This window comes from Carcharhinus amblyrhynchos, chromosome 16 (genome assembly GCF_965287045.1).
Source record: "Carcharhinus amblyrhynchos chromosome 16, sCarAmb.v2.hapA, whole genome shotgun sequence".
In the NCBI taxonomy this organism is placed as follows: domain Eukaryota; kingdom Metazoa; phylum Chordata; class Chondrichthyes; order Carcharhiniformes; family Carcharhinidae; genus Carcharhinus; species Carcharhinus amblyrhynchos.
In genome coordinates this window covers 21280918-21297139 of record NC_137339.1, presented here as the reverse complement: position 1 = coordinate 21297139, position 16222 = coordinate 21280918, and the positions used below count along the sequence as shown (strand labels likewise).

At 39.7% G+C, this 16222-nt stretch overlaps 2 protein-coding genes across 4 annotated transcripts in view; one reads left to right on the top strand and one right to left on the bottom strand.

The window, feature by feature from the left end:
• The window catches only part of acss2 (acyl-CoA synthetase short chain family member 2), a 67293-nt gene that overhangs the window by 14875 nt on the left and 36196 nt on the right, over positions 1-16222 (top strand). For both annotated transcript variants that reach the window (XM_080204798.1, XM_080204797.1), the window contains exons 3-5: positions 9743-9834; positions 12719-12822; positions 13761-13833. In XM_080204798.1, the coding sequence (XP_080060924.1) occupies positions 9743-9834; positions 12719-12822; positions 13761-13833 (269 nt within the window). The remainder of the gene's footprint in view (positions 1-9742; positions 9835-12718; positions 12823-13760; positions 13834-16222) is intronic.
• The window catches only part of LOC145353880 (uncharacterized), a 50260-nt gene continuing 48372 nt past the window's right edge, over positions 14335-16222 (bottom strand). Inside the window, exon 4 of one of the 2 annotated variants that reach the window (XM_080204800.1) lies at positions 14335-14923. In XM_080204800.1, coding sequence (XP_080060926.1) covers positions 14742-14923 — 182 coding nt within the window. In that variant the 3' untranslated portion in view covers positions 14335-14741. The remainder of the gene's footprint in view (positions 14924-16222) is intronic. The other variant, XM_080204803.1, reaches the window with a different exon arrangement.

The following is a 16222-nucleotide window of genomic DNA, read 5'->3' as shown; positions in this document are numbered from 1 at the left end:
AGTGCTGTTAGGGAGGGTAATGTAGGAACACCCACAGTGCTGTTAGGGAGGGTGTTCCAGAATTTTAGCAATGAAGGAATAGCGATAGGATAGTGAGTGGCTTGGAGGGGAACTTCCAGGTGGTGCGGTTTCCACGTGTCTGCTGTCCTTGTAACAGTCACGGGTTTGGAAAGTGTTGCCTTAAGGAGCCTTTGAGTTCTTGCAGTGCAATAGATTTCTCTGCTCAGGATGGTTATTTACAAACTAAGCACTGTTCTTCTGAGAGTGAGAGGTCACGCAGCTTCAACCAGTATGTGTTGAGTACAGTATTGTCTTTTATGTTCTCCTCTGCTTGGCAAGGAGTCCTTAAAGTACTTCACTGGGTGTGTATTCCACAAAATTTCATTTGGTTCATTTGTGCTGCAGTTATTACTTAAGAACATGTTGATGTCTCAGCAACTTTTGAAAAGTTCTGGGATGCTATACGGTAGATGAGGTCTTTCATGGTGGCACAGTGCCAGAGACCTGGGTTCGATTCTGGCCTTGGGTGACTGTGGAATTTTCCCTGTGTCTCTGTGGGTTTCCTCCAGATGCTCCGGTTTCCTCCCACAGTCCAAAGATGTGCAGGTTAGATGGATTGGCCAAGCTAAATTACCCCATCATGTCACAAGATTTTTAGGTTTGTTGGGTGGAAACCATGATAAATGCACAGGGAATAGGACGGTGGGTGGACCTGGGGTTTTTTGGACAGTCAGTGCAGAGTCAGTGGGCTGAATGACCTCCTTCTGCATTGTAAGTATTCTATGGATTTGGTACTCTCTGTGGGCTTAGTGTCTTTTTTCATCCCATCAGTGGAATGTGGAAGTTTGTGTGATGCAGCAGTCATTGTCTCCAGAGAGTCCCAGTTTAAAAAAAAATCCTGCCAGATAAAGAAAAATTAGAAACTATATATTCAAAAAGTACATCCTTGTAACAAGGTGGAATGAAAGAAAGACAAAGCCCACATTTATGCAGTATGTTTCATGATGTCCCAAATTGCTTTACAGCCTAAATACTTTTGGGTGTGGTCAACATGTATGCAGGCAGTGTTACCAAAAAAACAGAGCAGGCCCAAGGGATGGAATGGCTTACTCCTCCTAACACTCATGTTCATTTGTCATTCTAGATGGATGAGATGAACTGGGGTTTATCTTGCAGAGGGTGCAACCATGGCTGGACTCCTGTTTACTTTGTTGCTGATGAAAGTTCACTGAGCAGACTTTGTGGCATAAAATTGCCAGGACAGGAGTGCATAATGGGCCCATCATGAGTTAGTAACCTTTCTTATACTGCACTTGGTTCTCAAGAGCCTTTTCCATTGACTTCAATCTTGTCCTCTTGTCTACTTTCCTGTTACCCTCACTCTATCTTGGTGCATTTGTAAGTTTTTGAGGCATGTGCTGCGTAGTAGATGTTGAAAGCGTATTGAAGTGAAAAGCAGCAACCATCAGAGTCTTTTGGGCAAGAAAACACAGAAAATTCAGTCATTGTCATCTGGCCTCTTAAAAGTTGTGTGCCACTGAGGACTCCAACGCTTCCCACAAACTGTGAAGGCTTGTGTTATTCAATCATTCTACTCTTGCTCATAGAATCATATACCCTACAGTGCAGCAAGAGGGCCTTCAGCCCATCGAGTCTGCACCGATCACAATCCCACCCAGGCCATACCCCCATATCCCTACATGTTTTACCCACTAATCCCTCTAACCTACGCATCTCAGGACACTAAGGGGCAATTTTTCAGCATAGCCAATCAACTTAACCTGCACACCTTTAGACTATGGGAGGAAACCGGAGTACCCAGAGGAAACCCACACACACGAGGAGAATGTGCAAACTCCACACAGATAGTGACCCGAGCCGGGAATCGAACCCAGGTCCCTGGAGCTGTGAAGCAGCAGCGCTAACCACTGTGCTACCGTTATTTGATTTTCTACTGTATGAGATTATTGAAAAAATAGAATTCAATTATATCCCTTATCTGAAATAATTGCATTACATGTGCCCAGGCATAATAAAGTCATCCAGTTATACGGAATGGAAAATATATTATGCAGTTCGTTCTGGTCTGCATATATTGTATTTTTTTCCCAAATATAAACTTAGTGTCACCCTGTTCATGTGGGCAATGCGCAGAACATGTTAATGCGGGTTGAGGCAGTTACCAAATTCAGTGCTATTATCGGCACAGTATTGTAATAAATACTGGGATATCTTCCTGTGAAATTAACAAAATTGCACAATGCTGTTAAAGTAAAATTTATATTCTCTGGTTTATTTAATAGTCACAGTGCAAACACCTATAGTGCATACAAATAACACTGAATTATATCGTTGCTGCTGTTAATGCTAATTGCCCATGCTGCATATATATCAGACAATGTTTGTAATCAGGTGCTAACAATGGGTGTTGTTATGTTTGGTTTGTAATGTAGAGTGATGCCAACAGCATAGATTCAATTCCCATACCAGCTGAGGTTTTTCACAAACTTTTCCCTTGGCTGAGATGTGGTGATCCTCAAGTTAAATCACTACCAGTCAACTCTCAGGGGAGGTCATTTCGGGCTGTGGCAACTTTACTTTTTAGGATCTTTCTGAGATTGTTGGGTGAAGTCATTGGTAAATGATAAAGGGGAATAAATATCATGCATGATTGAGGGGAAGCATTCAGGCTGGACAGGGAAGTGGGGAATAATGGGCCCAGAAACAGAAGGAGCACCGGGGCCCATGATTTCTCACTCTGGCAATGATGGGAAGACCTCTTTCTGAGATTGGTTCCAGGGATGAGGAATTAATCATGTAGAATGATTGGAGCAGTTAGGACTTTCTTACTTGGAGAGAATGTTGAAAGCTGACTTTTTATTATTAGTGTCATAAGTAGGCAGACACTGCACAGACAGTGACACAAACTGGGAATCAAATTCAGGTCGCTGGCCCTGTGAGGCAGCAGCGCTAACCACTGTGCCATCATGCCATCCTTTGATAGAGGGACTCAAAATCATGAGGGGTTTGGACAGGATAGACAGAGAAAAACTGTTCTCATTTGTTGATGGAAGAATCAGGAACCAGAGGGCACAAATTTGAGCTAATTGCCAAAAGAGGAAATGGTGATGTAAGGGAAGGTATTTCCACACAGCAAGTGATTAGCACTTGGAATGTACTGCCTGAGAGTCAGGGTGGATTGAGTCTGTCAAAAAGGAAATTAGATCATTATGCAGAGGGAAAATTTGTAGGTCTTTGGGGAAAAGGTAGAGGAGTAGCACTAGGTGAACTGCTTTAAAGGGCCAGTACAAACACACTGTGCTGAATGGCCTTTGTCTATGCTGGAACCATTCAAGAACTCTGTAATCATTCTTGATGGGTCTGTATCACATCTTCATATTTGCACTCTCACTTCCTGTAGCTGGTACTCTCCAGTTGTCTTATTTGCCTTGACTCACTATAAATAGCATTGCAATTATACTAACATCTGTGATCTTAGCAGTAAAGCTCAAACACATCCACATATTTTAAAATTTTACTTTGAAAGGCCCAATTTAAAATAAAGTCAATATTAACCTTTCCTGTCTTGTAAACAAAAACCTTTGTGTTCGTAATATAGTTTATAAGATAACAGTAACAGTTAAACTTCTGAGAAATGCCTTAAGAACTAATTAACTAGTGGTGTTTGTTCTTTTATGGTTATATGCTTAGTTTCTGAACCTTCTGTGTAATGATATCGTCCTCAGTACTTTGTTGTTTGATGCATTTTTGTTAAACAATAAATATCTATGATGCAGAGAAACCTAACAGAGCTTCACTGACGTAGCATCTGGGCTGATTGGCTAACAATTTTAGGACTGCATTTTTGGGCTTTGGTAGTTCATTGTGTTCTGTATCTGAAAATTTGTTTTATATTTCAAAAGTACTGTAAACGCAAAGCCTTGGAAATTGCAAACTTGATGTGAGCTGTATCTTGCCCAGGATTTTCTGTAATCCTCGAGGTAATGGAAGGATGGGAGAAGTGGGGGGAGATGGCAGGGGATTGGTGTTGAGTGCTAACAAACTACTTGTGTGCACTTGAGAAGCACTCAGTTTTCCACATGGAAAGTCCGCCCCATGGACAGCCAGTGGAAAGGAAGTAAGAACAATCTTCATATTCAGTTGGCAGCATCATGTGTGTGCATGTTATTAGATGCGATTTGCCCCATACGTTGGGAGAGAGGGGGCATAGGAGAACACAAGTGTTCAGTTAAGTGCTGAGGACACTGGAATCATAGGTGAAAAGTAAAATGGCTGTCTTAGGAGCGATATAGAGAGCTTAGGGGTTGGTTGAGTGAGGAGGATCTGATGCAAACAGTTCTGGACTGGGAGAAGGTGCAATTTGAATCTGCCATCCAGTCAAGCCAGAAAAATCATGCCAGTAAAGTCCTGAAGCTGCAGTCAAGTCCAGAATTCCTGGATTTCCACAGCAGTGTGGAAATGAGAGGTGGTGTGGAATGCCTTATTAAAGTGACAGCAGCTTTGCCTTGGAGTAATATGGATTGTCATAGCTAAGGGGAAATTTCATTGAGACGTACAAGATGATGAATGGGATGGATAGGATAGAGGTGGAGAGACTCTTCCTGCTCAGAAACGATAGTAGGACTAGGGGGCACAGCCTCAAGATAAAGGGGGGGCGGTTTAGAATGGAGTTGAGGAGGAACTTCTTCACTCAAAGGGTGGTGAATCTCTAGAATTCTCTGCCCGTTGAAGTGGTGGAGGCTACCTCGCTAAATATTTTTAAGATGCGGGTTGATGGGTTTTTGATAAGAGGGGATTAAGGGTTATGGGGAGAGGGCGGGAATGTGGAACTGAGCCACGACAGATCAGCCATGATCTTATTGAATGGTGGGGCAGGCTCGAAGGGCTAGATGGCCTACTCCTGCTCCTATTTCTTATGTTCTTAAACATCTGTATGGGAATGTTTCCTGAAGGGTGTTTACTTGTGGGCCTGATGAAGTGGAGAGTGTTTTGGGCAAATGTTTTGTAAAACCAGTTTAAACTGTTATTAAAATACAAAAAAAAGGATATGGCCAATAAGCCAAGTTTCCTTCTGGGATTTGGTTTGCTCTGTAATTAACATCTGCTGTGGTTTTAACAAAGCAAAAGAAAAAATACTTTTGAGAAAACCAGGATTGCTGCCCAAGCACTAGAAACCTGATAGTATGAGTTGTGGAGAAGAGTGATAAACTTTACGGGACTGATAGAAAACTGTTTGCATTTGTCTGGTTTAGCACATATGGAAGCATAGGACAGAATAGATACGTTACAGTATTTAGGAGTTGGCAAGTTGAGAAAAATAAATCTTTTAAGGTACATCAACAGTGTCGCATTAGTTGACTGGTGTTTCCCTCTACACATACACATGAGAAAACTTTCCCTGCTATAATCATTTGATTCTTTACAGCTGCAAGATGCTAAGCAGTAAGAATAGTTCAGGCAATGTTATCATAATAGAACCAGGTCAAGAAATGCACTATTTAAATAAAGATACTTGGGATTATGTTATTGTCATAATTAGGAAGTGCACAGAAGCCTGGATGCACAATTCCTTTTCTTAAAGGAACACCACAGAAAGGATAAATGTCTTCAATTTGCTTCAACATGCATCATCATTGTAACTTTTTTGAATGGACCTACCTTTCATTTAAGTTGATCTTTCGCTACACCCTAGCTATGACTGTAACACTACATTCTGCACTCTCTCTCATTTCCTTCCTGATGAACGGTATGCTTTATCTGCATAGTGCACAAGAAACAATACTTTTCACATGACAGTAAATCAAATCAAAAAATAAAATTAAAAAAAGTCAAACTGTTTCTCTCATGGTCTATTATGGCTTTTTTTTATTCATCCATGGGACATGGGCATCGCTGGCTGGCCAGCATTTATTGCCCATTCCTCATTGCCTGAGGGCAGTTGATAGTCAACAGCAATGTTGTTGACTATCAACTGCCCTCAGGCAATTACATGTAGGCCAGACCAGAGTAAGGATGACAGATTTCCTTCCCTAAAGGACATTGGTGAACGAGATGGGTTTTTTGACAATCAACAATGGTTTCATGGTTATCAGTAGATTCTTAATTCAGATTTTTTTTTATTGAATTCAAATTCCACCATCGGCTGTGGAGGAATTTGAACCCGGGTCCCCAGCTCGCCTGAGTTTTTGGATTAATAGCCTAGCAATAATACCATCAAGTCATCGCCTCCTCAGGAGTTTGTACTTGTTGCACCATTATTTAACTTCTTTGCAAGGTTTAGTTATGCACTGTTCAATAGTTGAGTCTTTGTTTCTTCCCCCTGTATCTCACAATGTACTCTTGATTTGTTGAGCCATTTAAGATATTGGTTCAAATTATTAATGATTGCACTTTATCTTGGCAGTGTTGCTTAGAGGACATTAAACAAATTAAATGAATGTGTTTCCGTTGAAAGTATTGCTGGTGGAGTTAGATTAAGATTTGTGCATTAAAATAGCGTATTCTTGCAAGTTTAGTTTTAGAAAAGCAGATGTGGCATGTGATTAAAATGCAAATGTGCTAATCCTTACTCTTTGGTCAAATGTTATTAATTATAAACAATTAATTAGCCTCGGTCAGTGATCAATAAATGATTCATATTCATTGTGTTGGCAACTCTCTGATCCTGAGCAGTCTGGTATACAACCTATTTTTAGGTTGTGGACAAGAAGATTAAAATGTCAGAGATAACGATAGTTAGATATTTATACAGCTGAGGAAGTAAGCTTTGTCAGGCTCAGAAGGCTAATGCAGAAGCTCAGTAGGGAATTAATTTATTTAAGTTAAGCAAGTTGACCAAATGATGTGGAGATGATGTGAAAGCAAGTTGTACTAGGTGAACTAACTGAGATGGATTTAAAACTGGTGTATGTATATTCAATTACTGTGAAAGAAAGTTTATTTATTGTTGTCACAAGTAGGCTTTCATTCACACTGCAATGAAGTTACTGTGAAAATCCTATAGTCGCCACACTCCAGTACCTGTTTGGGTAGACTGAGGGAGAATTTAGCATGACCAGTGCATCTAACGAGCACGTCTTTCGGACTGTGGAAGGAAACCCATGCAGACATGGGAGAATGTGCAGACTCCGTACAGAAAGTGACCCAAGCCGGGAATTGAACCCAGTTCCTTGGCGCTGTGAGGCAGCAGTGCTAGCCACTGTGCCATTTGTGCCAAGTGGTGTGGTGGTTCATATCTGACCTTGTCTGACCTGACTTTTTCTCAATCCACTGTTCAAATGATTGTGAAAAAAATGAATATATGGTTCAGGTCACAAGGACATTGTTATATATGAGGAGACGTAGGGTGGTGATTGTGGAATTTTATGAACCCTCCCACTGGCGGTATTTTCAGATCCTGCCAAAGTCAATGGACCTTTGGCTGACAGTATATTGCGGCCCTGCCTGATCAGGATCACTAAGTACTACCCTGAGAATCTACTTTGTCTTGTCAGGGAGCGATTAACACTGATTAGGTCGAAGGAGGCATTTACTTCAGATTTCAACTTGTAATGCCCAGTAATTTTGTGATTGTATTCCATCATTTTCATTATTTTCTGCAGCAAGAATGAATTCAACCTTGAATTTGTTGTGCATTCTGCCAACTTTTTCTTTGAATAACATCTCCATTACACCTTTTTAAAGGTGGTTTGCCCCATGTTCCTAATAGATTGAAATTTGTCTCAAAATGTAACTGTGCTTTTGAAATGCAACCAGTACGTGGCAAGCCCTTGTTGGTTATTCAGTTCTTGAGCATGATTCCAAAGGCAGTTAGAGCTGAGGTTGTTTATTCATTCATAGGATGTGGGCTAGCACTTGTCCATCCCTCACTGCTCTTGAACTGAGGGCATTTAAGAATTAAGCACATTGCTATTGGATCTGGAGTCACGTGTAGGTCTGACTGGTAAGGATGACTAAAGAACAGTAGTGAACCAGATGGGTTTTAACAACAATTGTTTTGTGGTCAATATTAGACTTTTAATTTTTATTGAACTCAAATTTCACCATCTGCCCTGGTGGGATTTGAACCTGGATCCCCAATATTGAAGGGCCGTGGATTACTAGTCCAGTGAAAGTACCAGTGGTACCACCACCTCACCATTTGGTTGTTGGGTATTCAAATATGGGATCTACAGTTAACTAGGGCTGTGAGTTGCTCTTGATGCTTGCACTGGGAGTACAGCTGAATACATGTCTCCAACTTTAAAACACAAGCTCTTTAAAAAGACAGGAGTTATCCATACTTCATAAAATTGGACTGCTTTGTTGATGGAAGCTACTCTATTTTTATCTTTACCTATCTCTACCCATCCTCAATCTCAAGATGTCCAACAGCACACTCTAACTAGTTAAATACTTTTAAAGCTTGTTTGGGAAGTAAATTATATATTTAAGTGATTAAGCTATTTGATTTCTGAAATTTTCAGTAACACAGCCGTGTCCTGAATTGCTATGTTGTGGCTGAAGTTCCTTCTAGACTGTTCTACTATATTTGTGCGTTCAAAGCTGACTTTTTGAGTGCTAAATTGGGAATTGAAGTTATTAATGTTTGTGATATTCAGAGAAAGTGTAAAATGTGAGAAACTCTCCATAAAGATAGCACTGTGGTTAGATGGAAGTTTCAATGTAAAATGGCTATACTTGTCTAATGAATGTACAATTTACATAGTATGTAAGTGTACGATAAATATCATTATGGTTGCATTGTGACATTAGGAGTCATAAATTAATTGCACGAAAGAGGCAACACATTTCCTTGTATCTGTGCTAGTGATTGCTCTTCATCATAAGTGGTCTAATTTAATCCCATGTCCCTGCTTTTTTCCCATCACCTTGAATATTTATTTTCAAATATCTGTGAACTTTTGGTAAAGCATTTTCTGGAATCACTGACAGTAGCATCTGGGAAATCGTGCCTCATTTCAGAGGATTGGGGCAGAATTCTTGTAGGTACATAGTGCATTTTTTTCCTATAAAGCAAAAAGTTTCCTCATTTGAATGTTCTGCAACTGGTAAAGTGGATACCATATTTGTTCACTGGCCATTAGTAGCCAAGTGGTAATGGTTTGGTAACTACACTCTCCATACAATTTTACCTTCCTATCCATGCAACCTTGTTAGAATGTAATGGGTGACAACTTTGTATTGGGAGTAATGTGATCAATGGGAACAGGATGTAAGGATCAGCTGACCCAGTAAACCATGGGTGAAGTAATAGTCAGCTGATTCACTATAAATAAGGAACAGTGTAGAATTGTGGGGAGCTTGGAGTGGCCCAGGATGAGGCCCCAAGTTTAGAGTAGTGATGTTTCTTTATTAAACGCTTTCTTTGATTTATAGTGTAAGTTTTGGAGTAAGTTTTGTTGTATTTTCATTCACTGCATTTTGAAAAGTTCCTTCTGAAGAAATAACCTTTCTATTTGAAAGTGCCTGGCTTCTCTACTACAACGCAGGCAAAACCAATAATCCATTGGAAATGGTAGTAAGTGCATGCGATACAACACTAGTGATCATGTATACCTCAATATGTTTTTCCTTTCAATTCTATTGAACAATAAGTGCTACATCCCCTATTGTAAACGCAAATGACCAATAATTCTGTTTGCCTTAAATTGCATGATGCACAAGTGCTGGTTTGCACAAAGTTTAAAGAAATATATCTGTTTCTATTGTTTGATTGCAGGGAAGGGAATGATCCTGAAGATTGTATGCAAGTAACTTACAAAGAACTCTTGCAACAGGTGTGCAAATTTGCAAATGTCCTGCGAGCTCAAGGTAAGCTCCTCAACTTATTAGATCCCTGACTTTTGAGTTAAGTGAAAACTAAAACTGTTAGCAAACTCTGTAAAAGCACTTGGCTTAGCTCTAAGTAACATCTTGCAAGGCAGCTAAATGTAGCATTATATTTGTGGCTGATTTGTTTGAGTCCTCCATATTGACTATCCCCTCATAATTTAGGTCATCTGCAAATTTAGACATTGTGACTTTGATTCTAAAGATTAAATCGTTAATATAATTTTGAACAATAATTGCCCCAGTACTGATCCTTATGGAACACCATATCCCACCACCTGACACTATCAACCTTTACCCCCTACTCTCTGATTTCCATTCTGCCACATTTTCTAACCTTATTAATCTACAGTGTGGTTTAATGTGAGACTCTATTGAAAGCCTTCTGACAATTCAGATAAAATGCATGTGCTTCACCCTTATCTCCTCTCTCTGTTTTCTCTTCAAAACATTTAATGATTTTGGTCGAGCAAGTCTTTTCCTTTTTAAATCCATATTGAATATTCATTATTATATTTGTGGTCCTTACATGTTCGACTATTCACTCTTTCCGTGGGGTTTCAATCATTTTTCCTATTCATAATGTAAAACCTCGCCTATAATTAACTCAGTACATTCTATTTCCCTTTTGAAATATTGGTATGACTATAGATATAGGTTCAGATCTGTGAAGAAAGAAGTTGATCAGCATGATAGATAATTGTTATTATGGTGGTGTTATCTCAGCGCTTGCACTGAGGGCTGCGGCTGCTAAATTTGTTTGGACATACACCAGGCAGTATCATCACAGAACCTTCCATTTCCAAACACGTTGCTTAGTCAACCTGCCTTTGTTCCATCAATAATCCAATTTTTTTTATCGCTAATAAACATAAGTGTTCAAAGGAGAAAAAAAAACATTTTTTTGAATGGTTCTTTGATTTTTAATTCATGGTTTGCTCACAGCAAAAACCCAGGAGATTAATTTTTAATTTATGGTGACATTGTCCCAAACAATCCCAGAGGATTCACAACCCTACTAATGCTGAGATAGTGACCAGGATTTTTCATCCATTCACTTTAATTGGCAGAAAGATCGCAGATTGGTCAGCATAGAAGTGTCCATTACAACTTGACTGGCCAACAGCTTGGGTGAATATCAGTCAATGGAGTAATTAATAGCTCTATTCTCAAACTGTCACTATGAATGTAAGTTTGCCAAAAAAAATGCGATAAGTGCACAGAATGTTTACTGTCAGAAAACAGTAATAGTATTGACTGACAATACTCCATCTGCAATCCAAGTATTCTGCTTCTCACTGAAACCTGATGAACCCGAGCTGTGTTGGCTGAACTTCCAAACTGCTTCCAGAGTAACTCAAACTATTTGTGTGGGAATGGTAATGCAAGAGGGAACTATAACGTAAGTGTGTTCATACAGGAAATCGTCGGTCAGAAAATATATATCTACAATTTAAACATGAGGTGCAATTGGTCTTTTGTGAGTGGGATAATCCAGCCATCCCAGGTTCAAACTGCAAAAGCTTTGAGTATGTTTTGGTAGCTGCTGTTACTCACCCCTGCTCCTCCTCCCTCTCCCCCACAATTGCCCTGCCCTGCCCTGCCCCCTTGAGATCCGTGAAGTTGAGTGTGTGGTAAGTCTGCTAAAAGTCTGTCCATTCAAAATTAGCATGATATATTTTTAACCGAATATGTCACGTGTTCATTTTTAAGCCCATTTTTTTCCAAAAAAAAATCACTTAATGGTACACCATGGTATTTTGTACAAATGTATAAAGTCTGCGTAGGGGGACAGCACTGGTGGTGACAATCCATTCTCAACCTCACATGTGTGACATAATCGAGCTTTATCTAAATACCTTCCTACACGTATAGCTTGAGCTTGGATAATCTGTATGATAGAGGATCGCAGGTATGAACCACTGTCCTAGAGTGTATGTGTTGGTGCATTGTATTCTTGAATATATGACTGAACCCATGCTGTAAACCTCTTATGACTCTATTTGAATAAGCAATTCAGGAGGAATCATTGGAACATGGGTCAACCTCAATAGCTTAATTTTCTGTAAATATCTGACTCCATGACTAAGCTGCTTTCTTCCAATAATACTTAACATGCGTTCTGTTAAACCTATTTTACGATTATTAGTTATTTGTAAACTAAATTCTGTCTTTACTCATTTAACCACCGTTGTTTCGCATGATCTTGAGAAGTTTTTCCAAACACAGTTATCCAAGTTTTTTTTTAAGGTCCTGTAGTATTGTTTTGCAAATCATCTACTAAATTTGGCTTGAGTTAGGAATTGTGGATAGCAAAATGTATTAAGCAAACAAATATCAGGTCCAAAATTGGAAAGCATTTTGTGTTATTCTTCAACAACTTTTCTCCGTTTTGTTCAAATTTTCAATCCATAATTTCCATAAAAGGAGAATTTTGAAGTGCTTTGAAAACAGATAGGGAGGAAATATTGTGGTGAGTTGAGTACAAATGTAGTTTTGGCTGACTACGGATTGGAAGTAACATAGATGTCTGGAAATGAGTTTATTTGTCTACACTTTGGTTTTTAACCTTGGCAAAAGATAAATCACCTCAAGACTTTGGAAACGTTACTCCCTATTTTTTGTAAAGTGTCCTGCAATAAAAGACTTGAGTGTGATTTTTTTTAGTAGTCAGATTGACACGTGAAGGTGAAGATGCGTTAAGGTACAACAGTGTGAAACAGAGTACAGCATGAATTTCAATAGCTTCATATTCTCTTGTGTGGTTTGTAATATAGATGCTTGTGGGCTAACCAAAACCTCAAAATGTATTTTTTCCCTGTCATATGCGCAACTATTTATGTTTTTTTTTATTTAAAATCCACAGGAGTGAAGAAGGGAGACAGAATTTCAATCTACATGCCAATGATTATAGAATTGGTTGTTGTCATGTTAGCTTGTGTCAGAATAGGGGCAATACATTCCATTGTGGTAAGAAATGAAATTATATGCTTACTTAGCCCTCCGTAATCATGGTGACTGTTATTATAGGCATTTAAATGTTAAGATCTGTGCAATTGTTTAATGAATGTCTTCATTGACCAGGCTAATTGAGCTAATGTTACCCAGAGATATTCTTACAGCCCTAAAAACCTCCTCGCCTGTTAAAGATACAGTAGGACTCCCTTTAAGAACATATGGAACCTTCAGCCTAAATTTCCCAATCCAGTCCCTTGCCGGAATTGTAGTAGCCAGGATGAGGACCAGCAAAAAGATCCATTGACTTTGGGTGGGGAAGTTTGAACCCAAAAATCCTGCCCAATGAGTCTGAAACATAGAATGGCAGCAAAAATGGCTTGGAGGAGGGTCCTGAGGAGGACTGATGGATGATTGTCTCAATTTGTAAAAAAAACAATAGAAGGACAAATTAAAATGAACCTTAGGAAACGTCATATCCCACCTACCAATGCAAGTAGAACTTCTCAATGCCAAGGTAGAGTGATGGAGAAGCTGTGAAGATGAGCACACAATCCTCCATGCTTACAGGCTAAGACCAAAAATCCAGCCCTCTTAGCAGAAGTTGCTGTGTGCATGCATAAAATTATGACGCATACCACTAATTCCACATTGATACAGTTTTTTTGCATGATGGGTTCCCTTCCCTGCCCTCCAATACATAAGATACCAACAGTGGAAAAATTCTGGGGTTTTTTTGTTGCAGTCCATTGATAGCCAGCGTACCTGGCATTAACACCAGCTTCACCGTGACTATTGAGGATGTGTTGAACTTTAACTGCACAAAGAAATTCACTCTAGCACAATATATCATCATTACAATTTGAGTAATGAAATCCAGATGCTGTAGGTAAATCCAGTTTACTGTTATTGGATTTATTGGATTGTCAAATAATTACAATTTTAATATCCAGTTTGCAGGATTTTCGGCAGATTCTCTGTGTGAACGAATTTTGGATTCTCACTGTTCTCTCCTAATTACAGCAGGTAAATCAACAGCCATTTACCCAAGGTTGTACTTTGTATGAACTTTGCCTGTCACCTATCCTGTAACAATGCTTCCAGGCTTCCTGCTGTCTCACTTTCAGCAGTTCATCTGTTGTTGAATTATAAATACATTTTATACTGCAGAGAAATTGGGAATTTTAATGTGTGTGTGTAGGTCAGATTGGGTGCGGGTGGGGTTAAAAGAACAAAAGTTCTAAGTGCATCAGAAAGTTGGCTTCAACCTGACAACCTCTGGGGTTGAGTGAGACAGGACAAGGGGAGAGCAGATTTGGATTTTAACTAAGGCTGGAATGGACTGATTTAACCTTCTTGCAATTTGAACTATGGCCGGCCAGGATACATCCAGCAACAGCAGTGAAGTATTCAGCCTTGGAGAGTACCATCATCACACACTGTGTGGGCCAGGACTGCTTTCTCCCGGCCAGCCATGCCCCTCACCTTCGGACACCTCCCCCGCCCCTCCCCACAATTGCCCAGGGGTTGGTGATCAGATCAGACCTCGCTTCAGGTTTAGACTCCCACCCCCAACTTGTGGGATCAGACCTACCTGGTCCTCCTTCAGAACACTGGAAACCAAGCTGATCAATCAAGTTGACTTCCTAGCGGGAATGCAAAATTTGTGGAGTTAAAGCACCATAGTATATGTGACAGTTCCACCTGGAATACCTACATGCTACTTGACACCCACATCTACCTAACCCAAGCTGTTGACAAGTAAAAATTCCCCCATGATATTCCTGTTGATTGTATTGATTTCCATTTTTAAAAGTAAAATGATTTAAAATACATTTTGTCAATAGCATGATGTTCATGGTTTCCCAGCAACCAATCTCTGCTGGCACATTCCCACTCCTACCTTTCGGTCAGATGATAAATCTAGTTGGGTGTCAAGCAGAACTCCCTGATATTTTAACTAAATTGGACCATGCTATTAAGATCAACAGGGTCTCCACATCTCCAAACTCTCCAACTGTGCTGCGCACTGTGCCCACTGTTCTCATCCCTGCCCATTGCACATGGCACTCCTCTCCCCAGTACCATGAGCATGGAGTGTTGATCTTAGCTCCGTCTGTAAAAACAAAATACAAGTTAATATTTTGTATATAGATCTTTATCGGAAGTGGTTTATAGAACATAGAAAAACAACAGCACAAACAGTCCCTTCGGCCCACAAGTTGCATTGATCATATCCCTACCTACTAGGCCTACCTACAACCCTGAATCCCGTTAAACCCCATTAAATCCCATGTACTCATCCAGAAGTCTCTTAAAAGACCATCATAAGTCTCTTATGATGGTTAGATTTTAATTTGTGAAAGGTGCATTGTATAAATTGACAATTTAATTACTGTGCGTTTAGTTTTTTTAGTGTTTACAATGCCATATAACTATACCTTGCTATTTGCACAAATGCATATGTATCATAGATATTACACAATCCTGCATTAATAGAGGCAATTAAGCAATTTGGAACCAGGAAGGTGGATCACCGAAGTTTTTGCATGAGATATAATGGCAACAACATGAGACCAGTAGTGTCACAGGGACCTGTTTGTATCTCACCCACTCAATGTATTTAATAATTACTTAGGTGATGGGATAGAGAGACAGAAAGCCAAGCATGCTGGTGACGCATAGGCGGGCAGCATCATAAATAGTGTAGTGGAAACATATATTAAATGAAACGTGGCAAATGGATTTCGTTACAGACAAGTGTGAGGTCATCTGGTTTGGAAATGAGGATAAATCAGTTCTTTCTAAATGGTGATAAGCTAGAAACAGTAGAGGTCCAAACAGACTGAAGTGTCATACAACAGGCACAAAAGGTAATTTAACATGCTAATGAAATGTTGATCTTTATGGCCTGAGGGCTAGAAAATAAAAGGGCAGAAGATTTTCTACAGCTACACCAAACCAAGCTTTGACAACACCCAGAGTGCAGTGTTCAGTTCTGCATACTGCATTGCAGAAAGGATATATTGGCCTTGGATGGAGTCCAGACTAAATTTATTAAAATGACACTGAGGCTCCAAGAATTAAATTATGAGGTGAGATTACACTAAATGGGATTGTATTCCTTGGAATTTAGAAAGTTAAGAGATCATTTGATCAAATGATTAGATGGACTGCAGCAGTTCAAGAAGGTGGCTCGCCACCACCTTTCCTCGGGATGGGCATCAAATGCTGCCCTTGCCAGAGATGCTCATGTCTCATGAACAAATGAAAAACACAATCATGCTATTAAGAGGAACAAGTAGAATAGATAAACTGTTTCCGCTGGGAAAACCAGGAGACAAATAAGAAGTTAGAGACAGGCCATAAAGGAATGAAGTTAGAAAACACTCCTACACAAAAGGGTGGTGGAAAT